Source organism: Macrobrachium nipponense, chromosome 1, assembly GCF_015104395.2.
Source record: "Macrobrachium nipponense isolate FS-2020 chromosome 1, ASM1510439v2, whole genome shotgun sequence".
NCBI lineage: Eukaryota > Metazoa > Arthropoda > Malacostraca > Decapoda > Palaemonidae > Macrobrachium > Macrobrachium nipponense.
This window is the reverse complement of record NC_087200.1, coordinates 61687815-61715338: the sequence shown is the minus strand read 5'-3', so window position 1 is coordinate 61715338 and position 27524 is coordinate 61687815. Positions and strand designations below refer to the sequence as shown.

The window sequence follows — 27524 nt, the reverse complement described above, 5'->3', positions numbered from 1 at the left end:
TGATAGTCTTTAAGATACTCATGTGTCTTTTCACTTACAGACCACCAACTGTGAGCATCCGGGATGCGCCGCCACACTTCAAGACCCATGTGGACATGAAGTTTGCCGGTCCCATGCTCCATGCGCGACTCCGCACGGGGACATCCAGGTCTGGTACCACGAGACGTGTACCATCTGTTATGATCTGGTGAGCCAGCTCTTAGACGGGGTAAGTATTCCAACTCCGTTAACTGGTCCTCATTTGTTATAGTGCTTAAGTTTTACATTAATCTCCCTAACTTAAGATAAAATTCATGGGGTTTTGTAGCCCCTATAATTTTAAGTTAAGCTTTTAAATTGGTTTTAGTTTTAAGTTTAATCTTAAAATCTAATCAATACCCTCTCTTCCAGGCTCCGGCTGTTATTGGACACTTCCTTCCTGGACCGGCCCATGCTAACAAAACGTCTACGATGCCGAGGCCTTAGGTGACAAGTCCTTTTCAGATAGAAGGCAGAATTCTGACGGGACAAAGCAACAACTCCTCTGGATTGCTATCCACAAACTCATTCAGTGAGGAAATAGAAAACGAGGTAAATCTGTCATCATACACAAAGTCTGAGTCTTAGCCATGAACTCTGGGACAAATTCGAAAGCCACAGAGCCCCAACCCATGGTGTGCTTCACGTCATAACTCAGGCCATGAAGTTTTCCAACTCTTTTCGAGGAAGCCAATGCCAACAGGAAAACCATCTTCAGAGTCAGGTTCCTGTCTGACGATCAACATAAAGGCTAGAATGAAGCTTGAGTGAGAATATTTAGGACCCGCGCAAGGTCCCACGTCGGAGGTTTGTTTTCTTGGTGAACAGGATTGTTCGAAACTCCTGAACAACATCAAGATTTTCCAGAAAGAAGAGATCACGACTTTCAGGTGCATAATCAACACCCCATGTAGCCAATGACAGGTGAGACAGACAGACCTTTCTCATCCCTGAGAAACATTAGGGAATCCGCTATCTGCTGAACAAAGGTTCTGCATAGAGAGAAACCCCATTGACGACATCAATCACAGTAGACAGCCCAATTGCCCTGGTAAACTGCTGACAAAGATCTCCTGAGATAGTTGGACATATGGCCCACAGCTTTGCAAGAAAAGCCTCTCACTCACAGGAGATACAGTAGTACCTCGAGATACGAAATTAATCTGTTCCGAGGCGCCTTTCATATCATGAGTTTTTCGTATCTTGGACCACATTTTACATGTAAAATGGCTAATCCGTTCCAAGCCCTCCAAAAACACCCCAGTAAATTTCATAATAAAGCTAAATTGACCTATAAACAATGAAATACTACAACAATTTGGACCTTCAATACGTAACTTAATAATAAAAATGCAAAACCAATAATAAAGTGTATATTAGTGTACAAGAAATATTATTACTATAACGTAAAATGTGGAAGCTTACCTTTCGAGTGAGGCTATCTTTGAAAGTGGCGGCAGAGGAGGAGGAGGACAAACGGCAGATACGTACACTTAACTTTACGAAACACATAAAAAAATGTCAGAAAAACAAACTAAACTTTACAAAACACATTAAAAAACTAACACTTAACTTTACAAAAAACTTAAAATAAAATTTCTTTTATTTTTTTTATTTTTACATTTCTTTTTACTTTTTTATACTTTACGTAATTTCAATTTCTTCACCACCAACTGGATGCCAGTCTGTTTACGGAATTTTTCGAACCACCCATGAAAAGCCTTGAACTCTGGGGTTGCCGTTGATGTCCCCTCTCCGCCGTCGTCTTCGGCTTGGGCAATCAAATCACTGAAAATAGTGCTGGCCTTCTGGCAGATTGCCGTCTTGGTTATCGTATCGCCATTGATTTCTTTGTCCTCGATCCATACAAGAAGCAGCCTTTCCATTTCATTATGCACATGGCTCCTCTTGTTGGACAAAATAGTCACGCCCTTGGAAGGTGTAGCTGCTTTGATGGCTTCCTTCTGCTTAAGGATGGTGCCTATCGTCGACGGATTTCGGCCGTATTCCTTAGCGATCACACTCAACCGCAAGCCAGCTTAATACTTTTTTATTATCTCCAATTCGGTCTCCATAGAAAGCATTCTCTTCTTTCTGTGAACTTCAGCAACTTTCTTGGGACCCATGACTAATATGTACTACTGTACGTAATTAAGTTACGTATGTAGTACGTACGTATACTAATTAGGTTCTCCCAACACGATAAAGTAGCACAACGAAATCACTAACAAATTTACGATACTAAACGAAATCGTTGGACCGAACGAATGCTGCATGCATAGGATAAAGCTTCGGGTGCGAAGTGGCCGAGCGAAGGGACGCCACCACGTAAGATGCATGATGGGAGGGATGCTGTCCAATAGGAGAGAAGGATCTCATGGCTTGGCTAGCATCAGGAACCAATGGGAGAGCAGGAAGATGGTGGCGAGTCTACTAGAACTAAGATGGCAGTGCGCGGCGCGAGTTTCAAAATTGTTATCGGGCGAATCTTGGACTTTCAGAAACCTTTCGTATCTTGAAAACTTTTCGTATGTAGAGCAGTAAAATTTTTCGTGTCAGCTTTCGTATCTCGAGTTTTTCGTAAGTTGAGCCTTTCGTATCTCGAGGTACCACTGTACTTGATAGTTTCCAGCCATGAAGAGATAGGGACTCCACCAACTGGTGAAACCTCTCCACATGAGGCTGGAAGAGGAGGGGAAGCCATGGAGAAATTTCTCTCGGAACCTCTGACAGAAGGGATGGCAAGGTCCAGGAACCACTCTGCCTAAGGCACAGAGGTACCACTAAGGTCATCCTGAGATTTCAATAGCTCATTATCCTATTCAGAACCTGATGGATCAAGCAGAACAGAGGGAAGGCGTACACTTTGAGGTTGTCCCAAGGATGCTGTTAAGAGTGTTCTATGCCAGATCAAAGGATCTGGGACCACTGATAGGTAGACCTTCAGTTTCCTGCTGAAGCAAGTGGTGAAGATGTTTAACATGGGTCTTTCCCAAAGGTGAAAAAGCCTGTCTGCTACTTCCTGATGAAGAGAACACTGTACCTAGGACTTGACTCCAACAACTTAGCTTGTCGGCTGCCACATTCCTCTTGCCTGGGATTACCTGGGCCACGAGTTCCACGGAGTTGTCGATCACCCACTGGTGCATCTCGACTGTCAATGAATGGAGCTTGTTCACATAGGCCACCAACGTAGTGTTGTCCAACATCAGAATGCCAGTGACCCTCCACCCTCTCTCAGAACTCCCACAGACCCAGAATAGCTGCTTTCAACTCCAAAACGTTGATATGAAGCAGCCTGTCCCCTATACTTCAAACACCAGAGGCCGGTAGATCCTTGAGATGAGCACCCCAACCATCGATGGAAGCATCTGTAAACAAAAGGAAATTTGGGGAGGTGAAAGTAGAGGAACTACTACCATTAGATTCTGGTCGCCCAAACACCAATGAAGGTCTCTTCTCACCTCTTCTGACAGAGGTACCTGATGCTGAGGGGAATCTGCCGGGGACCAGAACTACTTCAGCCTCTACTGCAGAAATTGAAGGTGGAGGCAACCATGAGCGACCAGCTTCTCGTGAGATGACAAGATCCCGAGAAGAACCTGCCACTGGTGAGCTGGTTATTCAGCCTGTGACAGGAAGGAGTGTGCCACTGACCTGAACTTCTGCAACCTATGGTCCAACAGGAAAACCCTCGACGCTGCAGTATCTATAGACATACTCGGATAAAGAATCCTCCGGCTGGGAAGCAGATTGGACTTCTCCAGATTACCACAACTTACCCTTCAAGGCTGAAGCAAAGGAATTTCCTGGATGAAGGGTGAACTGGAATCTGGAAATAAGTGTCTTTCAAGTCTATTGACAGCAAAGTCGTTTTCTCTCACTGATGACAAAACCGTCAAGAGTGTCTCCATTCTGAACCTCGTCTTCCTGATGAAGTGGTTCAGCATGGAAAGATCTATCACCAGTCTCCAATTGCCCAAAGCCTTTGGAACCAGGAAAATCCGACTGTAAAACCCCAGGGAAGGACAATATACTTCCACAGTCCAGCATCTCCAACACTTCCTCCCAAAGTGCTAAGTACTTTGGAGAGCCTTGGGCAGAGGATAGATGGAGGAGGGTGCATATCTGAGAGAGGGGGAGGAAAGTCGAATGGTAGTACATACCGCATCCGAAGGACATCTACTACTACCCACTTCTTCACTCTGTGGAATTGCTATTTGGCCAAATGGCCTGCCAGGCATCCCCCCACCCATGGCAACGGAAAGGGAAATGCACCCTCTCTATCAATGACCCACTCGGCCCCTTCCTCTAGCGCCCATTCCTGCCTTGTAGGGACGAGATTGAAAGTGACGTTGCTCCTGTTTAGGTTTTGACGGAGTAGTTGGCTGAGAAGCCCTCACTGATGACTGAACACTTGGCTGACCTCAGAGGAGGAAATCACCTTCTTTGCCGTGGAGGAGGAGAGCGAGACTCCGACTTCAATACTGCTTGATGAACCATCACATATTTGGTATCAGGATGCCTTTCGTCTATCACATCTTCCAAATGTGTTCTTGGAAAGGGAAAATGCGACTCCAGGAGGTCCCCATTACAAAGAGTCAACAAGGACTCAGAATCCACTCACTCCATCACCTTTGACAAGGCCACTTCCCTCCAAACCAGAAGGTTGGCCCACACACTAGCACTGAGGTGACCAAGGTAAGAGATGCCTTAGCACCAGACTGCAGCAACCTGATAAAGGAGGGCGAACTAATGGAACCTACTACATCAGAGAAACAGAACATTATCCTGGCCACTGCAGTAGACAACAAGTCCAGCCACAACACAGTCTGGAATACAGAAGCAGCAGACTCCATAGCAGAGGCTTCTTGAGAAGATAACGAAGGGCCCTCAGCCCTTACCTGATCCAGAGTCAAGCCAAGCTTTAGACAGATCATGTCCAAATTGAGGTGATGAGGCATCAGTTGAACAACATCCGAAGACTAATATTTCCTCTGCTACAGAAGAGGAGTAGGAAGGAGCTTAGAAGACCTATTAGAGCAAAGAGAGCCATCCCAATCTGAGACCAAGGCATTAATGTGCTGCAAAATTGACTGTGCATGCCCAGAAAGAAGAAGCACAAACGAAGCTCTAGCATCCTGCCTTGAACCGAGCAAGGCCTCCATACCCGTATGGGTCATAGAAGACCGAGTCTGTGTCCTCTCCTCAATATTATTAAACACACAAATAGCCTACAAAAAAGAAGAAATTAACTCTTGACTCTCCCTTTCCTCTAGCTCTGAGAAAGGAGACTGAAAATGCAAAGTAGAAGGCCTAGAAGGATCTTCATCCTTCCCTAAAACCACTAGAGAAGATTCTCTTATAAGCCTGGGGGCTCAGAAACGTTGTCAAGCGATGAATCATGTGCATGTCCTTGAGCCAAACCCCGTACACGCTCTTGCAATTAACTATATACTCGCTCGAGCAATGACTCACGCACATGGCCGTGTGATGACTCGTACGCAGCTGTGTGACGACTCACGTACATGGTCATGAGATATAGAACAACGCACTAGAGAACATCCTAGAGGAGTAGGCTGGTCTAGAAGGTCCCCACGTCTAGAAGGGGAACAACTTAAGCTGGTACTTCCAGGGAAACAAGATCCTGAAAGCTTAGGCTCTTGGACAGAAGAGAAAGTATGGACTTCCCAGACCGTCGTGGCGAAGAGGTTCTATTAGGCTGTGACGCACGTCCATAGACACAAAATGCCTCACATCCACGACCGTCCACAGTCTCACTAGTAACACAAACACGTTCATGTGGAGGCAGAACAGGAAGAGAGGCAACAGTCTATGGAAGAGGTGAGCTCCTAGAAGGTGTCAGGACAGATATCTGGGTACCGGGCACCTTTGACCTCTTAATCAGAGCTTTATCATCCTTATGACGAACTTGAACAGGCTGAGGCAAAGGAGAAGCTTGAAGACCCCAGGAAGAGGGAAGAACATCATGAACTGGAACACGTAAATGCACATGCAAGGGTGAGACACATCCGTGCTGAAAAGACAGCAAAACACTCCACTCTCTCCCAAAAGACAAAGCAACAACATCCTGAATCCTCCAACGCCTAACCTGAAGACGGGGAGGGGGAGGAGATGGAGGAGGAGACCTCCTTCTACGACATTTCTTGCTAGAGAGTACGGGATACCTCTCACGAAAAACAAGGAACATCTGCTGTGACGTCATTACCGTAAACGATGATGGTAATGACATCACAGCAACAGGCACAGGAAGAGACGACACTGCAGCTAACATCACAGGCAGAGGAAGAAATGACACCACAGCTGATGTCACAGGCCATCTAAGAAGGGAGCACCCTGTAGACCTAGGGACACCCAAACAGCCACCATCTTGATTCCAAGTCTGGAACAAAGGAAGCAGATGGGATGGCATAGCCTCCTCCTTCCTGGGAGGGAAATTATCTCCCACGAAAGAAGGGGCCACATTATACACAAATCATCCTGTTCAACTCCAGATACTTCCAAAGACAAAACAATGGAATAAAAAGAAGGAAACGGGGTCAAAAGAAGCAGAGGGAAATTATCTCCAATTGCGGAGGCGAGAAACCTTCCCAAGAAGGACAAGTAGATACTCTACAGTGCTCCCTCTTCTTGTAGAAAGCCATCCACTGTGACACAATTCGGGAACAACATTCAAGGCAAGGGTTAGTGACAGTACTAAAAACTAGAATGGCACCTACTGCAAGTGGTATGGGGATCAGTAACGGAACACGCCATAAACCTCGATCATGGAAATCCTTGAACATCCAAACACAGATGTTGACTGGGCCTAGAACTTTTGGAGGACTCCATGATACACAATCAGGCACACACACTGAAAGCACAAAGAAAACAAGGGATAACAAAGGAACCGGCTTGAAAAGAAGAGTGCAAAAGCGAATACCCTTCAAGGCAGTCAAAGAAAGACATGAGTTACAAGGAACCAAGCCTGGTCAGTGACTAGCTTCCACCTTATATACGCATGAGTTACCACATGCCACAGTTTTTTTGCTTTACAATCTTTGATTGTTTTAACCTGTTTCCAGCTGGTGCTAGAAGATTATCCTATTGTTAAGACCAAAGGTTTGTTCAGCGTATGAACAAAGAAAGTTTCTCAATCGTTTTACCTTGGCTTTTGAAGTTTACCCAAGGCGACTGACTGACATACAGACAGGAAGTCTCTCTCTCTCTCTCTCTCTCTCTCTCTCTCTCTCTCTCTCTCTCTCTCTCTCTCTCTCTCTCTCTCTCTCTCTCTCTCTCTCTCTGTTTTTGGCTCGGCAGAATTAATGTGGGAAAAATAAGAAATGCATTACAGGCAAATTGGCACAGTTTCAATAAGAATAATACAAAAGTATACGTTCATTTTGTTTATTCTTCCGTGAATTGCTCATTAGTCTAAATTTTGGTGTGGCACAGGGTTGCAGAAGGACAACCAGCATTTCACACTAAATTCAGGGAAGTGCTGTGGCGGGATCACAAGCAAGCAGATCTCCCCACAATTACTTTAGTCGTACCAACTATCGAACTTTCCCTCTGCCACACTTTCCTCTTCATGTTACTAATTACACACAGGACAATTGGCTTACCGAATACAGAACACGCAAAACACATACCGAATACAGAACACACAAAACACAAACACATGTACTCACCTCAGACTCTAGATACTCAGGGCCATCAAGTTGTGCAAGTACTCCATCTTCAATAAAGACAATACCCTTGGGAGAGAGGGCTAGCAATGTCGGCTCATTTAATGAATCCATGCAAGTTCAGCTTAAGTATGTCAATTACTCAATCTGGTCTTGTAACTTACCTTACAAAATCTCACAAAATCTAACAGAGTTTCGATAGGGAAGATGAATCCATATTGCCAAATGCAGACCAAAACCATGAGATCCAATGTTAACCAAGAAAAAAAAAAATTTTGGAGCACCTTCTATACGTCGGACAACGTTCACCGACAAGAGACAACTGATCAACCAAACACTCGCTGCAACAGTGACTCACTGTCTTAGGCACCCCTTGGCCCTCATAAGGGTGGGGGAGTAATTACGTATTGGGAGCGTTCACTCGTTAATGATTGTTTCAATTTTAACACTTGTTGAACCTGCTCCAAGTAGCTGCAGATGAAGCTAAAGATGGAGAGTAGATTTCACTCAAAAATAAACTTTTACATATTTGTCATTCCTTGTCTATTCTTTAGAAACATGCATTACTGTGACCAACAATTACCTTTAGTTTACAGGCCCTGGACTGCCTTTCCAACTAGAAAATGAATAAAACCTATGTGTAATGGCATTATAAAGCTAGTATCTTTTCCTTTAATAATCAAATTCTATAGGTGCAAATTCAAGGTTCAAATTGTGTCACCGATTGGGTTATAAGTGTGGGAGAGCTATTCTTTCCAGTGATACCAATCCAATCCCTGTGGTGTTACAGAAGAAAATGTATTTTTCAAAATTTTCCAGAATTTCAAATGCTGCAGTAATTCTTTATTGCAGTAATGTTTCTTCATACACATTCAGTTCCTAAATGCACCCTAACAGTACACATGGTGAGATACCACAGGGCCAACTAATTTTGAGCCTCAGAGCAGAGGATCATGAATTTACTTACCTAATAAGCAATAGTCCGCACTAATAACAACACCTTTAGCATTGATTGCGATGGCACACCACGGTTTTTGATGATCAGTGTTGGTACAGTTGGAGTACCATTGACCAGCATACCAGAATGGGAAGATACATTTTTTGCCTCTTATCGTGGATATTGTTTGATGTCCTGAAAGCACAGATTAATGTCAAATGAGAAAGAAGGAAAATTTTGGCAATGAAGAGAAAGAGTAAAAGAACATAAAATTTTGCGGGTGCTAACTGAGCAACACTAACAAATTAAAAACACTTACTTGAAAGTTCCAATTAATAGCAATTTACAGTGGACTCCTGTATTCGCTGGGGATGCAATCCAGACACCCCCTCCCCCTCCCGCGAGGAGTTGCTAGAATCCACGAACACTTATAACCACTATAAAAATACTTAACACTGCCTATTTTGTTCGTTCAAACTCAAGAAAAACCCACTAAAAATGCTTATAACTTTTTTTTTTTTATAGTTTGATCACAAAAAGGGTATTTAACCCTCTTACGCCGACTGGACGTATTTTATGTCGACAATTTTTGTCTCCCGTGTGGCGACTGGAAGTATTTTACGTCGACTTACAAAAGTTTTTTTTAAAATTCGCGGAAAAATACTTATAGGCCTACCAGCCTAAAACTTTTGAATCACGCGCCTTGGGGGATGCTGGGAGTTCACGGATCAAGGTGTTGTTTTGTTTACAATTGTTACGCTGGCGCGCAAGCGCGAATTTCTTTCTTGCCGCACTAAAAAGTATTTGTGACAAATCTCGGAAATTATCTTGTCACTTTGACATAATTTTTGTACCATTGTAAATTAGCCGTTACATGAAGTATTATATATGAAAATGTGCGCATTTTTATGTAGAATACAACAATAAAATACTCATGATTGTAGCTTTTATCAGTTTTGAGATATTTTCATATAAATAACGATAATTGCCAAAATTTCAACCTTCGGTCAACTTTGACTACCGAAATGGTCGAAAAACGCAATTGTAAGCTAAAACTCTTATATTTTAGTAATATTCAATCATTTACCTTAATTTTGCAACTAATTGGAAGTCTCTAGCACAATATTTCGATTTATGGTGAATTTATGAAAAAACTTTTTCCTTACGTCCGCGCGGTAACTCTTCCGAAAAAAATCATACATGCGATTGTGGTAATGTTTGCACCATTTTAAAATTAGCCGTTATATAAAGTCTTATATATGGAAATGTGCGCAATTTCATGCACAATACAACTAAAAACAACGCATGGTTGTAGCTTTTATCAGTTTTGAGATATTTTCATATAAATTCTACCGAAATGGTCGAAAAACGCAATTGTAAGCTAAAACGCTTATATTCTAGTAATATTCAAGCATTTACCTTCATTTCGCAACAAATTGGAAGTCTCTAACCCAATATTTCGATTTATGGTGAATTTATGAAAAAAATAACATTTTCTTTACGTCCGCGCGGTAACTCTTCCGAAAAAATCATACGTGCGATTGTGGTAATGTTTGCACCATTTTAAATTAGCCGTTACATAAAGTTTTATATATGAAAATGTGCGAAATTTCATGTAGAATACAACAAAAAATAATTGAAGGTTGTAGCTTTTCTCATTTTTGAAATATTTGCATATAAATCACGATAAATAGAAAAAAAAACCACGTTCGGTCAACTTTGACTCTACCGAAATGGTCGAAAAACGCAATTGTAAGCTAAAACTCTTACAGTCTAGTAATATTCAGTCATTTATCTTCATCTTGAAACAAATTTGAAGTCTCTAGCAAAATATTCAGATTTATGGTGAATTTAAACAAAAATCTTTCCTTCCCTCCGCGCGCGGATTCTCCGCCACAAATCTCCGAAACGCGTACGTCCCATTCTCGGAATATTTGCTCCGTTTCATATTAGGCATTTCATTGTGTTTTATATATGAAAATGTGCGCAATTTTATGTAGAATAAAACAAAAAATATTTGAAGGTTGTAGCTTTTCTTATTTTCGAAATAATTGCATATAAAAAATATATATATAAAAAAATTCGACATTCGGTCAACTTTAACTCGTCAGATATGGTCGAAAACTGCAATTGTAAGCTAATACTCTTACAGTATAGTAATATTCAATCATTTGTCTTCATTTTGAAAGAAATTGGAAGTCTCTAGGACAATATTTAGATTTATGGTGAATTTTTGAAAAAAAATATTTGTTTACGTCCGCGCGTTTTGAATTCATGCATTATTTTAAGATAGTATTTTCTCTGTGTTGCTTTTATCGTTTTACAATGTGTTATATACCAAAATGATCACAATTTAGTGTACATTACAACGAAAAAAAGTAACTTGTTTCCTTTAACCGTTTTGCGCACAGTGCGATTTGAATACAATTATATATGAAATTTCGTTTTTGCGCTATCATATATCGCATTATTTTCATTTCTGATGGTTGCATACTAAACGTCAGCCAATGACAAAAAAAGGAGCCAAAAATGAACTCTTAATCTTGAAAACTAAGCGCGCTGTGATTTTTTGAAAAAAATATTTTTTCCACTTCCGCGCTCACTCTGAAACACCTCCAGCACACAGGAGACAATTTTTTTTTTACCGCTTCGGCGTAAGAGGGTTAATCATGAAACTGATATGAAAATACAGTAAGGGCATTTAATCATGAAAATTATATGAAAATACAGTAAGGGCATTTAATCATGAAAATGATATGAAAATACAGTAATTTGTGGATATTTCTCGTAGAAAAATACATACTGCGAATATGCGAATTCCCTGCGAATAATGGGTAGATATGGTCTGTACGAAATCTGCGAATATGTTAGTCAGCAAATGCCGAGAACATGAATATGGGAAGCCCACTGTACTACTTCTAAAACTCGGGAGAGCAAAACACCAAAGTTTTTCCGAAATGAGAACTGATATATAAGCTCACAGTTAATAGGTGAATGAGCTTGGGATAATTCAGTCAAAAAACTATTCAAGTAAAGAGCAAAGCTAATAATTATTACATATGAGATGGAAATTTTGGTACATATGAGATGGAAATTCTAAGTACAAAACTGTTCTTATACTTCGTATTTCATACCATCAAGTAACAGCAAAAAATATATGTTTCAGTGGAAGAGTAGCCTTTATAATTAAACAATAAATATACTAACTGGACAAATTCCTTTCTCTCTCTCTTTTCTTGTTTCTTGTAGTAACACCACTTGTTAAACGACAATTACTCTAGCAGTAACGAACACCAAAAAATGGCCTCTGCATTTTTCTACAGCACCACTTCCACTACCTTTACTTTTTCCCTTTTCTTTGCATTCACATACTTCAGTAAATATAGTTCCTCTTTCTTTGACCTCCTACTTCACTTTAGTCGTCACAAAAGCCATATCACTCAGCATATATCGTTCTAGTACAGAAAGAAGCCAGAAATTTACCCTGCTCAAAGAATGCACACAAAGAGTGACAGTGACATGAAAAAAGACTAATTATCATCGGTAACTGGAAAGACAAGTAATTAAATTTTCCAGAAAACTTAAGAGTTTTGAGTACACTAAATATACCTGTTCCAGGGCAAATGCAATTACCTGTGCAATTATCTCTAGTAATCCAGCTACCTCTATCAAATAACAGTTTAACACAAACTACCTATCATCTAACAACCATTCATAACACTTAGCTGACAGAAGTCTTTAAATGTAGTCAATATCAGCTTTTCACAACAATTAGCAACTAATGGAAATCAAAAACTTACTACCCCATATAATACGATATGGATAGTAAACTGCAAGAACATATCCATTTAGTTTTTCAAATTGTTCAATTTTAAAAGTTCATTATTCAGTACTGATTATCAGTTCAAGAATATATTACTTAAATAACTAAAGTCATCTGTAAATAAGTCCATTTGTTTTGAATAAACATTGTTTTATGAAAAATAACCCTACATTAATTGTGGTTTATAATTTAACATAAAACAAATGCTACTTACCACTTGGAATAATTTCCAGTAATTCAGATTCAAATGGCTGGTCATCTGCAAACAATAGATTAGTTTCATTATTTTTTTAAATATTCATTTCATCTTAAAGAGTAAATTATTCAATATCAACTATCATGTTTTTTAATCCTTGTGATCCAGGAAAAGGAAAATCAGCCATTTCTGAAAGGGTTGGGGTTTATATACAAATCCGAGCCATCTTGCACCTGAGTTGAGATGACTGGTGGAACATATCAAGTGAAACAAGATCTTAAATAACTCAAGAGCTGACTTGTGTCCAAGACAGTATTTAAATCTCCCATCTTCCATGAATTTTGGAGTCTTATGTTCATTGTTCTGAACCCAAGATATAGGTAAACTCTTAGTTTCGTATCCTGAATTACAAAACTAAAAATGCCAAGGAAGAACTTCTGCATGTGACAAAATTTCAGCGACCAGAAGTTAGAATTGTATAACATCATTTAATTTACTGTAGTAAGACAGCACTGAAAATCTCATGTTAGAATGAAATGAAGATTTTCTTGTTCAAATACTGATAAATCATAGTCATTTAGTCTTAACCTAGCCAATTGGAAGGGAGGAGGGGGGCAAGCCAAACCCAACTCAGTGCCAATAAAAAATCCAGAATAAATTATGAGGGTTGGAGTCAGGAAGGGCATCCGTTTGTAAAACATGCCAAAATTAATCATGAAATAAACCATTCATGGTAGAAGCAGTTGGAGGAGGCCCGCTAAGAACAGCAAACCCAACTAGGGATTAGGCTGAGAAGAAAAGTTATTTAAAAAGTGGTCACATTGACTGTGTGAACACTGATGGTACATATGTGGCTAAATACCTCACTGCGCATGAAACAATTCTTACATATCAGGGAAACAAAAGTGCATGTAACTACGAATGATGGAAATGGGGCACACAATAGACTGTTGAATTCAATGGTCTGCCAACACTCACTGCATTATATGACACTGCAGAGATGGCAATAATATTAATTTCATATCACCGGCAGTATCAACAGATCTTTAAATCTGACTACAGGTTGTCCCCGGTAATCGGCTGCTTCGCTCTATGGCATTTCGGTTTTATGGCAGTTTTCGAAAATATTAATTAAAAAATAAGGTTTCTTATGGTGCCATATTCGGTTATTGACACCATAACCGCCATAAGCCACCCGTCCACTATGGCCTGCCATAAGCCTGCTATGATAGGGGGCGCCATAAAGCACAAATCACCATTAAGCAAAGCATGAAAGTCTAAGGGAGTAAAACATACTTATGGCGCCAATACGCCGTAAAAGTGCCATAAGTATGTTTTACTCCCTTAGACTTTCATGCTTTGCTTAATGGTGCCCGGGCTGGAACAGAACCCGTGCTGATAACCAGGGACCACCTGTATATAGCATACTGTACAGTTTCTACATTTTTTTCTGTTATATTTCTGTATTAATGAAGGCATGTAACAGACTGTTAAGTTCCGACAATTTGCTTCTTTATTTATTCTGATGATTGTGCCTCAGTGTTTTATTTATTTCTGATTAACAAAATATAGTGTAACTCATAACAGTATACACAATATGAATAATTCAGTTGCTGCTATTGGCAGTGAGTATATTTCTGGTAAGAGCACCAAAGTGAAAGAGGCTTCTGTAACACAGATTTATTTATACCAACCCACTGTGCACAAATTTAAACCAATCTTCTCCCAACTTTTAAATTAATTAAATTGGTGGAGCCTACTCTGTTGAAATGCATGAACTCTTTGGCACACATGACGTGAAGAGGCGGTAGCATGTACTTGGTAAGTTAGTGGGGCCTACTCTGTCATAATTCAACTCCAAAGGACAGCATGAAGACATGAATTCTTATTGGCAGAAGGCTTGCAAAAGAAGTGACTTATATCAAATGAATTGGCAAGGTCTATTCTGTAGAAATTCAACACCATAAAATATCACGAAGACATGACTTCTTACTGCTGAAGACTAGCAGAAAAACTGTTCAAATTCAACCCCTATGAATAATATGAAGCCATGAAGTTTTAGTGGTAGCAGGGATGCAGATGTGGTATGTACTTACTGCATTGGTAGGACCTACTCTGTCATAATTTAAACTAAACAAATAATATGAAGACATATTCGAAGTGGCACAAGGCTTGATAAAGGAGTGGCATTATTTATGGAGGCAGTGGAACCTATGTAAACATTATAAAGCATAGTAGCATTAATTCTTAGTGGCAAAAGGCTTGCAAAAGATGGAATTTATTTACTAATAGAATTGGTGGGACCTAATTGGTCCAAAATTCTACCTAGACAAATGCAAAGAAGACACTGGAACTTTCTTCCTTCCTTAATCCCAAGAAATTGGTTTTTGTGCTTTGCTAAAAACAATCGCTGAACCAAAAAATTAACTATTCATATGCAGGTGCCATCCATGTAAATGTAGTAGGTCCTCATGTTGAAATTTGCAGAGAAGTTCTGGGGAAGAGCCCATGGCAACTTTATCTTTTTATTCATGGATCTTTAATGAGGGGGTGTTCTCATCCCTAAACATCCTGTTAAGGACCATTTTGTCTGATAACATCGGCCGGTAGTTATTTTTCAGAACATCTACAAAATTTCCTCAGATATTCAACACATTAAAAAGTGTGTCAAAATTCAGTTTCGTAGCAGGCATTTATATTTGGTTTCATCATACAGCTTTTCATGGTACTCATCAGTACGTATTGATAACAAAGTATTGAACAATCTCATTGCCTCTCCTGACTGTGATGCATTACTTATTCCCGAGTGTCTTGGCTGTGGCTTTATGATGATTCTGTCTGTATTTGTTTCTATGTAATATTCAATTACAGAGAGGGGCAGGGTCCTATATTCACTTTTGAGCTCAACATCAACAACGCTTCACATAAATCAAGAAGAATAAAGGTTCTAAACAAATATTTTCAATATTTTATATTCTGGTCCTCTGTATAACAATAACAGTGAATGCCCAAGAAGCTATCCCAGTAATGTGTTAACAACCGCGATCTGGTTTTATGGAGCTTGTCTAGCACCATAAAATCAATGATTTGTGGCGCCATTTAGGCCAAGTTTTAGTTACAGGCACCATAAGGTGCCAATAATAGAGTTATGGCACCATAACATACCTAACAGAGGCGCCATTAACCGAAACTTTAGCACCATAAGTGCCATAAATCACCACATTTCGGTTAATGGCAGTTTTCGCTTATCAGCACCCTGCCGAGAACAGAACCTCCGCCGATAACCAGGGAACCAAGGACTGCCAGTATCTAACATGATATCAAGAGAATCATGAAAAATGGTATAACCAGGAATACCAGGTGGAAGATGATGACATTTCCCTTGCCTATCAAGCTGTGTACAATCAACCTAACAAACTTACAAAAACAGAAAGCTAATACATACTCTTGATGAGAAAACTATGCAGCCCCTATAGAGGACCCTCCTCCGATGATAAATATGATCCAGAGATTCAGGTGTTTTATCGAATGGGGATCCCCTCATTCCTAAATTTGTCTGACCAAAACACCTTCTTAACAAAGAACTTCAACCCTCAAAAGAAGAGCTATTACCATGTCTCTGCCATTTACCAAATCAACATATGACAGGGAGTACACTTCTAGATTCAAAATAACTGAATATATAGGACCCCATTTACCTTAAATGTCTTGAAGCCCTAGTATATATATAAATGTACAAGAGGAAAAATCGTCCATCTTACATCTTCAGTTCATTCTTTTACCAACCAATCCAAACCAAATACGACAGCCTATTGGGGCCCTTGAGAGCTACTCCAACACACAAGGTATATGAGGTTTGACCTTATCACTGTCCTACACTTGCTCAGCCAATCAGATCACACTACCTCATTCACTTGATCTGCTTTACTGTACTATTCCTTCCACCCAAGAAGATAACAGAGTGAAGACTATAAATACTATTAAAGAATAAACATACTATGACTTTTAACTTATTGTAAGAAGTTATATTAGAATAATATAAATGGTGCAAAATTAATGCTTGGAGACTACTAAGATCTTCATTTCTGAATATGTGAAAGGACTTCCTTAAAAGTTAAATTCAAAAATTTTGATTTCTTAGCATCAAAAGTCTCATCAGGTAAACCTCTGATATGTGCAACGATTCTCAAATTATAACGCTGAAAGGTGTTAGGATAATGAAAACTTAAATAAATCACTTAACTAACAAATTAATTGTAATTGCTGGCAATTTATGGGTAATTGGTAACAAAGTTTTCATCAATGTAGTACTGTGAAATTTACGAAAAAAGCAATAACAAACAGGTGTAATAAAAGTCATTTAATGTCCACAGAGGTTTTATCTTTAAAGGTGTAAATGTTACCAAATGCAGTAAATTGCAGTTATTTCTGGAAAGAAATTGCTTGTGGTGACTGAAAAATCAAACAAAACTTATTTCATCATACATATAAATGTATCTCTGCAAAGTATGCTTTTCTCCACAAGCACCAAGAACTGAAAGAAATGTTTTCACCCCATGATATTGTGGCTCATTTTTGTTATTCAAACTTGTCCTATTATCATAAAGAGCTATAATATACTTATGCTGGTAATTTTTACCATTCAAACCAATTTCTACAAAACTCTTTCAAGGGGAAAAAGTGTTGGTTATGGATCCACTTTATAAGATAAATAAACCCAACTGTTTCATTGAGATGTTTTGTATATCTGTCTTTGAAGGGCACAAAGGAAAGTCACAGGAAATTAATAGTAGTAGAATGATATCACACTGATTCTTTTTTAACCATTAAGTTAATGTTTGGAAATCTAAGACCAGGCCTAACAGGGTTTTGCATGACAGGGCTTTTCCACCTTAGAGAACTGCCCAGCAGATTGCAAATTCTCTTGAGCTTTAGAGAAGCTGCATAGGAAATGATAAATTTTTCATCAATTTGTATTTTGCATAACTAACAAACCTGAGGTCTTAACATTAGGGTAATTAATCTAGCGACAGCTGGAAACAGGTAAAGTTAAAAAAATTGTGTATGCAAGGGACTACTGGAATCTGTGCTTGGTCACAAGTCATGTGGAGGCACCCACATACTCCTCTTTAACCCGTGACCATGTTAGTTGTAATTCTTCCAACCTAGGTTAGTTGTTAGGGGTGGGCCTTTGTATGTTAAGACTTCAGGTTTGTTAAAATATGAAAAATACAAATTGATTAAAAATTTGTCATTTGTTCATATATGAAACAAGCACTCAGTCTTAACATTAGAATAGACTTACTTTTGGTGGGATGTAAGTACTATTAACCAACTGGAGGTTTGCCACCTTTGATCAGTTTTCTGAATACCAGTGCTATTCCAAGAAACAACTGACCAGTATTTCAGAATCTAAGATATATATACATGTATATATATATATATATATATATATATATATATATATATATATATATATATATATATATATTTATATGAATATCATAGATTCAGATTTCTGGGCTTCTATACAATGTCATAGTTCATTGCCTCCGAGGAAGATAAGAATCTATCTGTTCTACTAATAAACCAACTTATCCACTTATGTAGGTTTTGTTATCATTCTTCTCACCCTTCCTACCTGATTTACACTCAACTGTACTTTGTCCGTTCCAGCTGATGACGGGACTTTCTATTTACTGCCCATAAGTAAAGAAGGAGGAAGAAAATTGAAAAGGAAAGAGACCAGTTATCTCATCCATTTCACTTTCTTACGATCATCTTAGACAAGAAACTAATTGACCCACCAGGGGTGCTGGATGACTTACACAATTTGTTGAGCAGCCACCAAAGGACCCAAAGAAAATGTGCCCAAGGACCTCTGGGCAACATCCTTATGTTGAGGGAATTGAAAGTGGTTTGTCATAACTATGAACCATCTCTCAAAATTCAATGAACAGATGCCTTCTCAAATTGCCCAATCTGAGTTCATTCCTCTAATGTCCTGGGTTCTTGCCTTCCCAATGTCATCGGACAATCTTGTTTCTGTTGAATAGGGCTCTTTGACACTTCTTTCCTGACTCAGCCTGTCCCAATGAAAAGACTTTGTCAACCAGCATGTCGAAGAAGCACATAAGGTTCTGACAGAACCTCCCAGTGAAGCATCCAAGGAACTTTGGGTAAAATTCTTTCCGTAAAAGAATGAGAAAGTGGTTTGACACAGTCATGAACCAACATTTGCCATCATTGGAAAAGATATATTCCTAAAAACCAGAAAGGAACATATTCCTCTGACGACATGTACTTCTGTATGCCCCAAATTGGTCCATACTTGACAATGAGGAGTAGGCTTGCCTAATCGCCTTAAATAATAAAATACATGGAAATTTCTGACCACTCTTCCTTCGCTTGGTTTGTGTTCACCTAACGTCTACCAAAGCAGACACTCCTGAAGGTCGCTAAAACAACCCCACGCTGTAATGAGCACGAAAAAACAGAGGCAGATCTGTCATAATGGTTCCTAACCCTGAGTTCTGGGGCAAATTTGAAAAATATTGGTCCCAACTACTTTTGAATTTACATCAAAAGCCTGGCCATGGAGTATCCCACTCTACCAAGGTCAGAGGGAAAACAGTTTCCTGTAACATGACAGACGCATGGGCTCGGTAGTACCACAGTGAGTCTATTAAAATACTATAGAGTATGTTTCCACGTAGTAGGTCCAAGTTTCTTATGTGAACAAGCCAGCTCAAAGCGCTTGAACCACCTAAAGATCACCCAGTGTGAACTGATGTTCACACTCCAGATGACCTAATCACCAGTCAGATGTGTATTCCCATACAGGTAACCACAGAAAGACTTTCCTCTGTCCTGACAACAGGTCCACAAGATCTTTGTCTACTGACAGAAACTCTTGAATGGAGAGAAACCTCCTTTTAAATTATAAAAGCAGTCACGGCAGATGGCACATTTTGTATGTGTGAGACAAAGAACTCTGAAGTCGTCTTACATCAGAGTTGATGCTATGCCCACAAAATTTGAGATCTCTTAGTCTGAAGGAGATACTTGACAAAATCCAAACCTGAAATATTGATTCAACCTATTGGTGGTACCTCTCCTCACAAACCTGGCGAGAAGGCTGCGCTAAGATGAAACCTTATCGGTCACTCATCTTGGGTCTTCCTCAAATACTGGAACCCATTTCTCTGTTCAGGATATGATGGAACAGGTAGAAAGGTGGGACTGCATAACCTCCAGGTTGTTCTCAGTATCCCGAATGGAATCCTCCTCCTGCTCGAAGAGCGAGAACCATGTAGTAGAAAGGTCCTGCGTAGGTCTTCAAGTATATGGATAATATCATAAGAAAAACCAAAGTAATGTCCTATGATAATATATTCTACTCAGACACATCCTAATTATCCTACTGTCCAAGGAATTACCCTGTTAAACAGAGAAGTGCTCACTCTGCCAAAGGAATGTTCCTTTCCAACTGGAAAAACATCCTATGTGGTGATCTGTTATAATGTACTGACAATCCTGAGTAACATAACTCAGAATTGTACTCACCCTAAGTGTATAGATATTTAATGTTATGCTGTATATTAATTACATTACGTACAGTTTATGAACATTAATGTGTATTTGCTTTAATATTATTTCGTAGAAGAATGATATTTGTTTCCATTTATCTTTTCCCATTGAACATATTGTAAGACCACTATTTCATTATGCATCGTGGCAACAATGTAATTAGATGTGTCAATACCGCTTTTTTTCCTGCCGTGTGCATTATCAGTCACTGTCCAGTGGTCATTGTAGTGACAAGCACGGACCTGCTTCCCGCTGCTATCACGTTGATGTCCGTATATCTTCATTATACAAGCTTTAAAAGAATCTACGGGTTTAATTTGTCACCCTTCATTCCATTTCCTGCATGGATCTATGTGGCAGCATCCCACACATGGGCAGTGAGTAACCGCACGTTATGGATTCCAAGAAGACAACCGCCATTGCCGCTTACTTCTCGTTTCGCACATTGGATTCCTTACAGTGACTCAAGATACTAACGACAGTTTACTACAGTGTCTCCAAGAGTGATACAGTGTTTGTGCAGTGCAGGTTTAGAGTGACAGTGTGTTATAGTGTTGTGTTGCATTATAATAAAGTGTCCTTGGCAAGCTTTCTTCAGGACATTTGAACTCTTAGCGCCTGTTTTCTCGGGAGCCCCACCATATGTCCTCCCCTCGTCATGCATCGATGGTGACTGAGGCTGAGGCGCTCGCCAAGAGGCACTCTCACCCCACCCACCTCCCCTCTGGTTGCAAGCTCGCAACACACACTCACTCACCCAACCCAACTGCCGCTTATTTCACAAGCGCACTGACAAACGTTGTAATTTTTAAATATCCAAAGGGCTTTCTTTCGCTTACATACAGCGACTTGGATATTTTCCTGGCATTCTACAGATCTCAAGCTCTCTGACAACACCGAACACGATATGGCTCAGCAAGAGGAAAAGCTAATTGATTTAATGGATGAGACAGAGGATCAGACAGAGGATTAGACAGCGGATCAGGCAGAGGATCAAACGGAGGATCTGATGGGAGACGAGGTACCTGTGCACCTCCCCACTACTGATGAAGATACCAGCACCACACTCCCTCCTCCCCTGACTCCCATAGGTCAGGAGACCAGAATGATGACATACTTCATCTTATACACTTTCTGCAGACTTCCAGCATGCAAGAGCAAGACCAACGACAACAAGAGGAGCAGAACTTCAGACTACAGATGGAGCAAGCAAGACAGGAAGACAACCAGCGGTTCACGTCTCTTTTCTCATTGCTATCAGGACAGATTGCAGCATCGCAACCCCAGCAACTTAACCACATGATTGCACCTCCTTTTACACTTGTTCCCCAACCCCCTGGCCTCTCAGAGCAAACACCTACAACTTCTAGCAAGCCTACGGTCCATCCCCAACCTCTCCTGCAACAAGATGCAATGTACCAAGCATTTTGCCAATGGAGACTCCGTTTTGAGGATTATGCAGCATTAGTTGGACTTGATAGGTTACATCAAACTTCCCAGCTGATTCACCTGAGAACTTGCATCTCCCTGGACGTCCTGCGCCTGCTTACGCATACACTGGGCATCCCTCCCAACACATCACTTTCCCTTACAGAGGTGTTGTATACACAGCAGAAGCACTTTCACAGCCTCAGAAATGAAGCCTTACAACGCAGGGAATTGTTGTCCTGCAAACAGGCTGTCGGAGAATCGTTGATGAAGTGGACTTATGCCCTGGCAACCCCACCTCCTGCACTGAACAGCAATTGCAGATGGTAATTTTGATGGGTGTGAGTGATGAAGAGTTAATACAACGCCTTATCCCCCTCCAACCCTCATCTACCCTAGCAGAGTTCGTGACATGCTGCCGGTCCTACGAATCTACACGTGCCACTGCATCAGCCATTGTATCTTCCCCTAGCCAAGTGAACGCAGTATCTACATACAAGAGGAACCAGCGTCTACAGAAGAGGACTTCTCATCGATCTCCTGACCAATGTTCTCACCAGTCTCCTAATAGTGACCCTTGTCAATATTGCTCTCGCAAACACGATTCTGGACTATGCCCAGCCACGGGTGTATCGTGCAATAACTGCAGACACATAGGTCATTGGCCCCGCACTCAGAAATGCCCTGCTAAAGAAGCTCAGTGCAAGACCTGCCAGAAACAGGGACATTTTGAGAAGATGTGCAGGTCGACCAAGAAAAGTCAGACTGGGTATACAGCTTCACCTCCTCCTAATAAGTCAAATCCCAGCTGCCGTTTCGTGGGTGATAACTTGGGTAGCAAGTCCCCCACACCAGTCACTGTCTCTCTGTCATTTGGCGATATATCATCACATCTCCAGCTAATCCCCGATACAGGAGCGGACATCACAGTGATTGGCACCATACATTTGGAAGCACTCCGCATACCTCGGACAAGGCTTGAACCTCCACCCATGACAGATGTCGTGACAGCAGATGGATCCCCATGACACCGGCTGTAGGATACTTCCAGGCAACACTTCGTCTTGGCAACAAGTCTTGCTCAGCAACCATACATGTTCATGAAGATATCCAGACTCCCCTCCTCTCCCGTGAACATTGCCAAGCCCTCCATAGTGTCACCGGAATTCCCGAAGCCCATCCTCAAGGTAACAAATGTCAACAGATGCGCTCAGTTTCCTGCCTCTGCCATGACGTCACCTGCAGCTATTAAGGACTATTTTCTTCGGCACTTCAGTGACGTCTTCATATCCAAGAAGGATCTACAAACCCAGCCACTAAAGAAAATGGCAGGTCCTCCAATGAGGATTCACCTGAAACCTGGTGCTACACTATTCGCTGTACATACACCCAGGTCCATTCTGTTTGCTCTCAGAGATCAAGTGAAAGAAGAACTTGACTCCTTAGTGCAACAAGGAATCATCAGACCAGCAGGCGATGAACCCTCTGAATGGTGCCATCCCATGGTCTTGGTACCCAAGGACAAAGGTGTGCGCATCACTGTGGATCACACCCACCTAAATTCTCAGGTAGACCGCCCTACACACCCTTCACCTACGCCCCATGATGCCGTCCGCAACATCTCTCCTACTGCGAAGTACTTCACCACAGTGGATGGCCTGCATGGCTACTAGCAAATGGAGTTGGCAGAAGAGGACCGCCACCTGACTACATTTATAACTCCGTATGGAAGATTCCAGCACTGTCGCGGCCCGACGGGATTTTCAGTAACAGGAGATGCATACTGCCTCCATGGAGATATGGCACTACTAGGTGTTCCCAACTGTGTGAAGGTTGTAGATGACATCCTCCCTTTCGACGAGGATCTACCTTCCCACCTACAACACATGCACCAAATGCTGACCAGATGCCGTCAATATGGCATCACCCTCAACAAGGAGAAATTCACTGTAGCCGCCTCACAGGTATCAGCTATACGTGACTTCCCTACACCATCCAATGTCACAGACGTCAGGTCTTTTATGGGTCTTGTCAATCAACTTGCCGACTTCACTCCAGACATCGCAGCAGCAGCACAGCCCCTTCAACCACTTATGAGCCCCAAACGCTCATTCGTCTGGACGCCTGACCATGAGCGAGCATTTAAGAAAGTCAAGACAGCTCTGACGTCACCACCTGTCCTAGCACCCTTCAATTCTGCCTCGCCTGTGGTTCTACAAACAGATGCCTCACGCCTCAGCTATGCCCTACTTCAAGATAACGGCCGAGGTCAGATGCGTCTCGTCCAGTGTGGCTCTCGTTTCCTAACGGATACAGAGACTCGCTACGCCACCATAGAGCTGGAGCTACTTGCAGTCACTTGGGCTGTAGCTAAGTGCTGCCTATACTTGTCTGGACTTCAACATTTCACCTTAATGACTGACCATCGTCCCTTGATACCAATTCTCAATCACTACACTTTGGATGCTATTGAGAATCCATGCCTTCAATGCCTCAAGATGAAAGTGGCCCCCTACATCTTCACTGCAGTATGGCGCACAGGGAAACAACTTTGCATACCAGACGCCCTGTCTCGCTCCCCAACCAGTCGCCCCACACCTGAAGATGAAGAGGAGTGCACTACTTCGACTGCACGTCAGGCGTATCATTGCCAGCACTGCCACTTCCACTGACAACCAGGCAACAGGACCCATCATCGAAGAAGATAGTCTCTACAAGAAATCCACACAACCGCATCTCAGGATCAAGATTACAGTCGTCTCGTTCACTACGTCTCCAACAGCTCTCCTTCCGCCCTCCCGTATTGGAAGCTGCGGGACAACCTTTACACGGATGGAGAGTTAGTATTGTATGGACCCCGGATCGTCATCCCTGCAGCCCTCCGTAGACGCACCTTGGATCGACTCCACGACAGCCACCGAGGGATTGAAGCTACTCGACGTTGTGCAAGGCAGACAGTGTTCTGGCCAGGCATCAATGCTGATATCAAGAGTAATGTAGAAAGCTGTGAGGCCTGCCAACAGCTTCTTCCTAGTCAGCAACAAGAACCTTACATGTGTGACAACCATCCATCCCGGCCCTTTGAAAGTGTGTCAGCTGACTTCTTCCACGTAACAGGGAAATCTTTCCTTGTTATTGCCGATAGACTCTCAGGTTGGCCTGTGGTTGTTCCCTGTGGGCGTGACGCAACTGCAGCCAGAGTTACAAGAATGTTCTATGTTTTCTTCCGCGAGGTTGGTGTTCCACTTCGCTTACAAACTGATGGAGGACCCCCATTTTCCAGCCACTACTTCAAGCAATTTGCCGACCGCTGGGGAGTTCATCACATCATCACTTCACCACATTACCCTCAGGCTAATTGACACGGAGGAGCTGCAGTGAAAGCTGATAATACCTTATCATCAAGACTGCCCCATCCGGGAACATAGATTGTGAAGCCTTTGATAGAGGACTGCTGGAGCTTCGGAATACACTGAACCCAGCTGGACGCTCCCCGGCACAGATTCTCTATGGCAATCCTCTCTGCACTTGTGTTCCGGCTCACCCCAGATCATTCACAGAGGAGTGGCAAACTAAGACTGAGGATTACGACCGTTGCACTGCTGCCCAATCCGACCAGGCTATGAGCCTTTACAATTCTCATGCCCACCCTCTACCCAAGCTCACCTTCGGCCAACGAGTTAGGATACAGGACGCAACGACACTTCGATGGGACAAGGTCGGCATCGTGATGGGCCGCAGAATGTCAAGAAAGTACGAAGTGCGCCTTCCAAGTGGTCGTGTATGGTTTCGAAACCGAAGACATTTACACCTAGTGGCTAATTTGAGTGATGACACCTCTCCCAAAGTCCTTGTGTCCCCTTGCTCTGGCCAGGAAAGAGAGCCGTCATTCGAACCCTCCAATGTCCCTCGTCATTCACCTCAACTAGCTCAGAGGAATTAATGTTCCGCTCGAGACACAGCTACGAACATAAAGGGGGAGGGAGGTGTATAGATATTCAATGTTATGCTGTATATCAATTACATTACATACAGTTTATGAACATTAATGTATATTTGCTTTAATATTATTTCGTAGAAGAATGATATTTATGTATATATTTATCTTTTCCCATTGCACATATTGTAAGACCACCATTTCATTATGCATTGTGGTAACCATGTAATTAGATGTGTTAACACCGCTTTTTTTCCCGCCGTGTGCATAATCAGTCACTGTCCAGTGGTCATTGTAGTGACAAGCACGGACCTGCTTCCAGCTATCACGTTGATGTCCGTGTATCTTCATTATACAAGCTTTGAAAGAATCTGCGGGTTTAATTTGTCACCCTTCATTCCATTTCCTGCATGGATCTATGTGGCAGCATCCCACACACTAACTTAACCCAATCTCAAACTCTTGAAGAATGGGAAATGCCCAACCTTCCTTTTCCAGAACTCATGAAGTTTAATAATCTGCTTCAGTAAACTGAAGCTCAAACCAGCTAAGCTAGGTTACAGGTTAAGGACTTCACGTCTTCAATACTTAGAAACTAAGTGAGGATGGAAGAGACCCGTTCAAAGGTGCTAGGTTAGTCTAGAAACCAACCACTTCGACTAGGCTAAGTAGGTATGGTCAAGTTCAAACTGGCTGGGTTAGGTTAAGTTAGCAAGACCAGGTTCAAACAGGCTTGGTTAGGCTAGGCTAGGCTGAAACCTCCACCACTTAGGTCAGGCTAAGAAAGGTAATGGTAGGTTGTAACTAAACAGGTTAGGCTAATTCCTCCTCCACTTATGCTAGGCTAAGCTAGTAATGGTAGACTTACGCAAGCTAGTCTAGGCTAGGATAGACTAGACTATTCTAAAAACTTAACCACTTGGTTTAGGGTAAAGTGGTCAGAGATAGTTCAAACTAGATAAGCTAGTCTAAAACCACAACCACCTGCTAGGCTGAGGAGGTAAATATATGTTCCAAATGGTAGCCTAGATATTAGGTTAAGGTCAGCTAAGCTAAGAACTCTACTACTCAGACCAAGCTAAGATAGTAAAGGCAGGTTCGAAGTAGCGAGGCCAGGCTATCATCAACCAGTTGTTAGGCTAAGTTGATAAGTGTCCAAACTAGTTAACTCAGGTGTTAGGCTAGGCTAAACTAAGAACTCTACTACTCAGACTAAACTAAGAACTCTACTACTCAGACTAAACTAAGACAGTAAATGCAGGTTCGAAAGCTAGCCAGGCTAGGACATCAACCATTTTCTAGGCTAAGTTGGTACATGTACATTCGAACTTAGGCTACCCTAAAATGGTGAAAGTAAGAAGTGCCACCTCCTTCTTTTGACTTGAAGTCTTCTTCATGGTCTACACTCCAGTACCTAACTCAATGAGTAGATCTGAATGTTAGATTATGGATCTAGGAAATAATTCTACTCACACCAAAACGGCCTTGAGCGATCAAAAAACTGAAACATGTTTTGTGAGTTATCATTGAGAGGAATGGTTCCCCAGTACTTCACAGTAAAAGAACCAACCTATTGACTAAATATAACTACTTGTCTAAAAGTAGAAGTGTTTGGTCAATATTCTCAAAGGAACAAAGATTGTACACAAAAAATAAAACAAGGGAATTCTTCTTACTTGGAAAGGTTTGAAGTCTTGGGTCAACCCAGAGTCTGTCAATTCCCACAATGCAGATTGTATGTGATAAACCGAATGAATCCACCGACTGGTTGTCATGAGCACAAAAGTTGGTGACAGCAGCTGAACGTGGCTGTTGCCCCTTTCACTGCTCTTCAAACGTAAACGAGAATGTGGCACATCTCATCAACGTAAACGAAAATGTGGCACATCTCATGGTCGTCAAGCATT

The 27524-nt window shown here is 41.5% G+C and overlaps 1 protein-coding gene across 1 annotated transcript in view; it reads right to left on the bottom strand.

Annotated features, from left to right (window-relative positions):
- Positions 1-27524, bottom strand: part of LOC135219347 (uncharacterized) — a 294091-nt gene that overhangs the window by 50310 nt on the left and 216257 nt on the right. The window contains exons 37-38 of the mRNA XM_064256029.1: positions 12681-12725; positions 8674-8838 (exon numbers count right to left, since the gene is read on the bottom strand). Of these exons, the coding sequence (XP_064112099.1) occupies positions 8674-8838; positions 12681-12725 (210 nt within the window). The remainder of the gene's footprint in view (positions 1-8673; positions 8839-12680; positions 12726-27524) is intronic.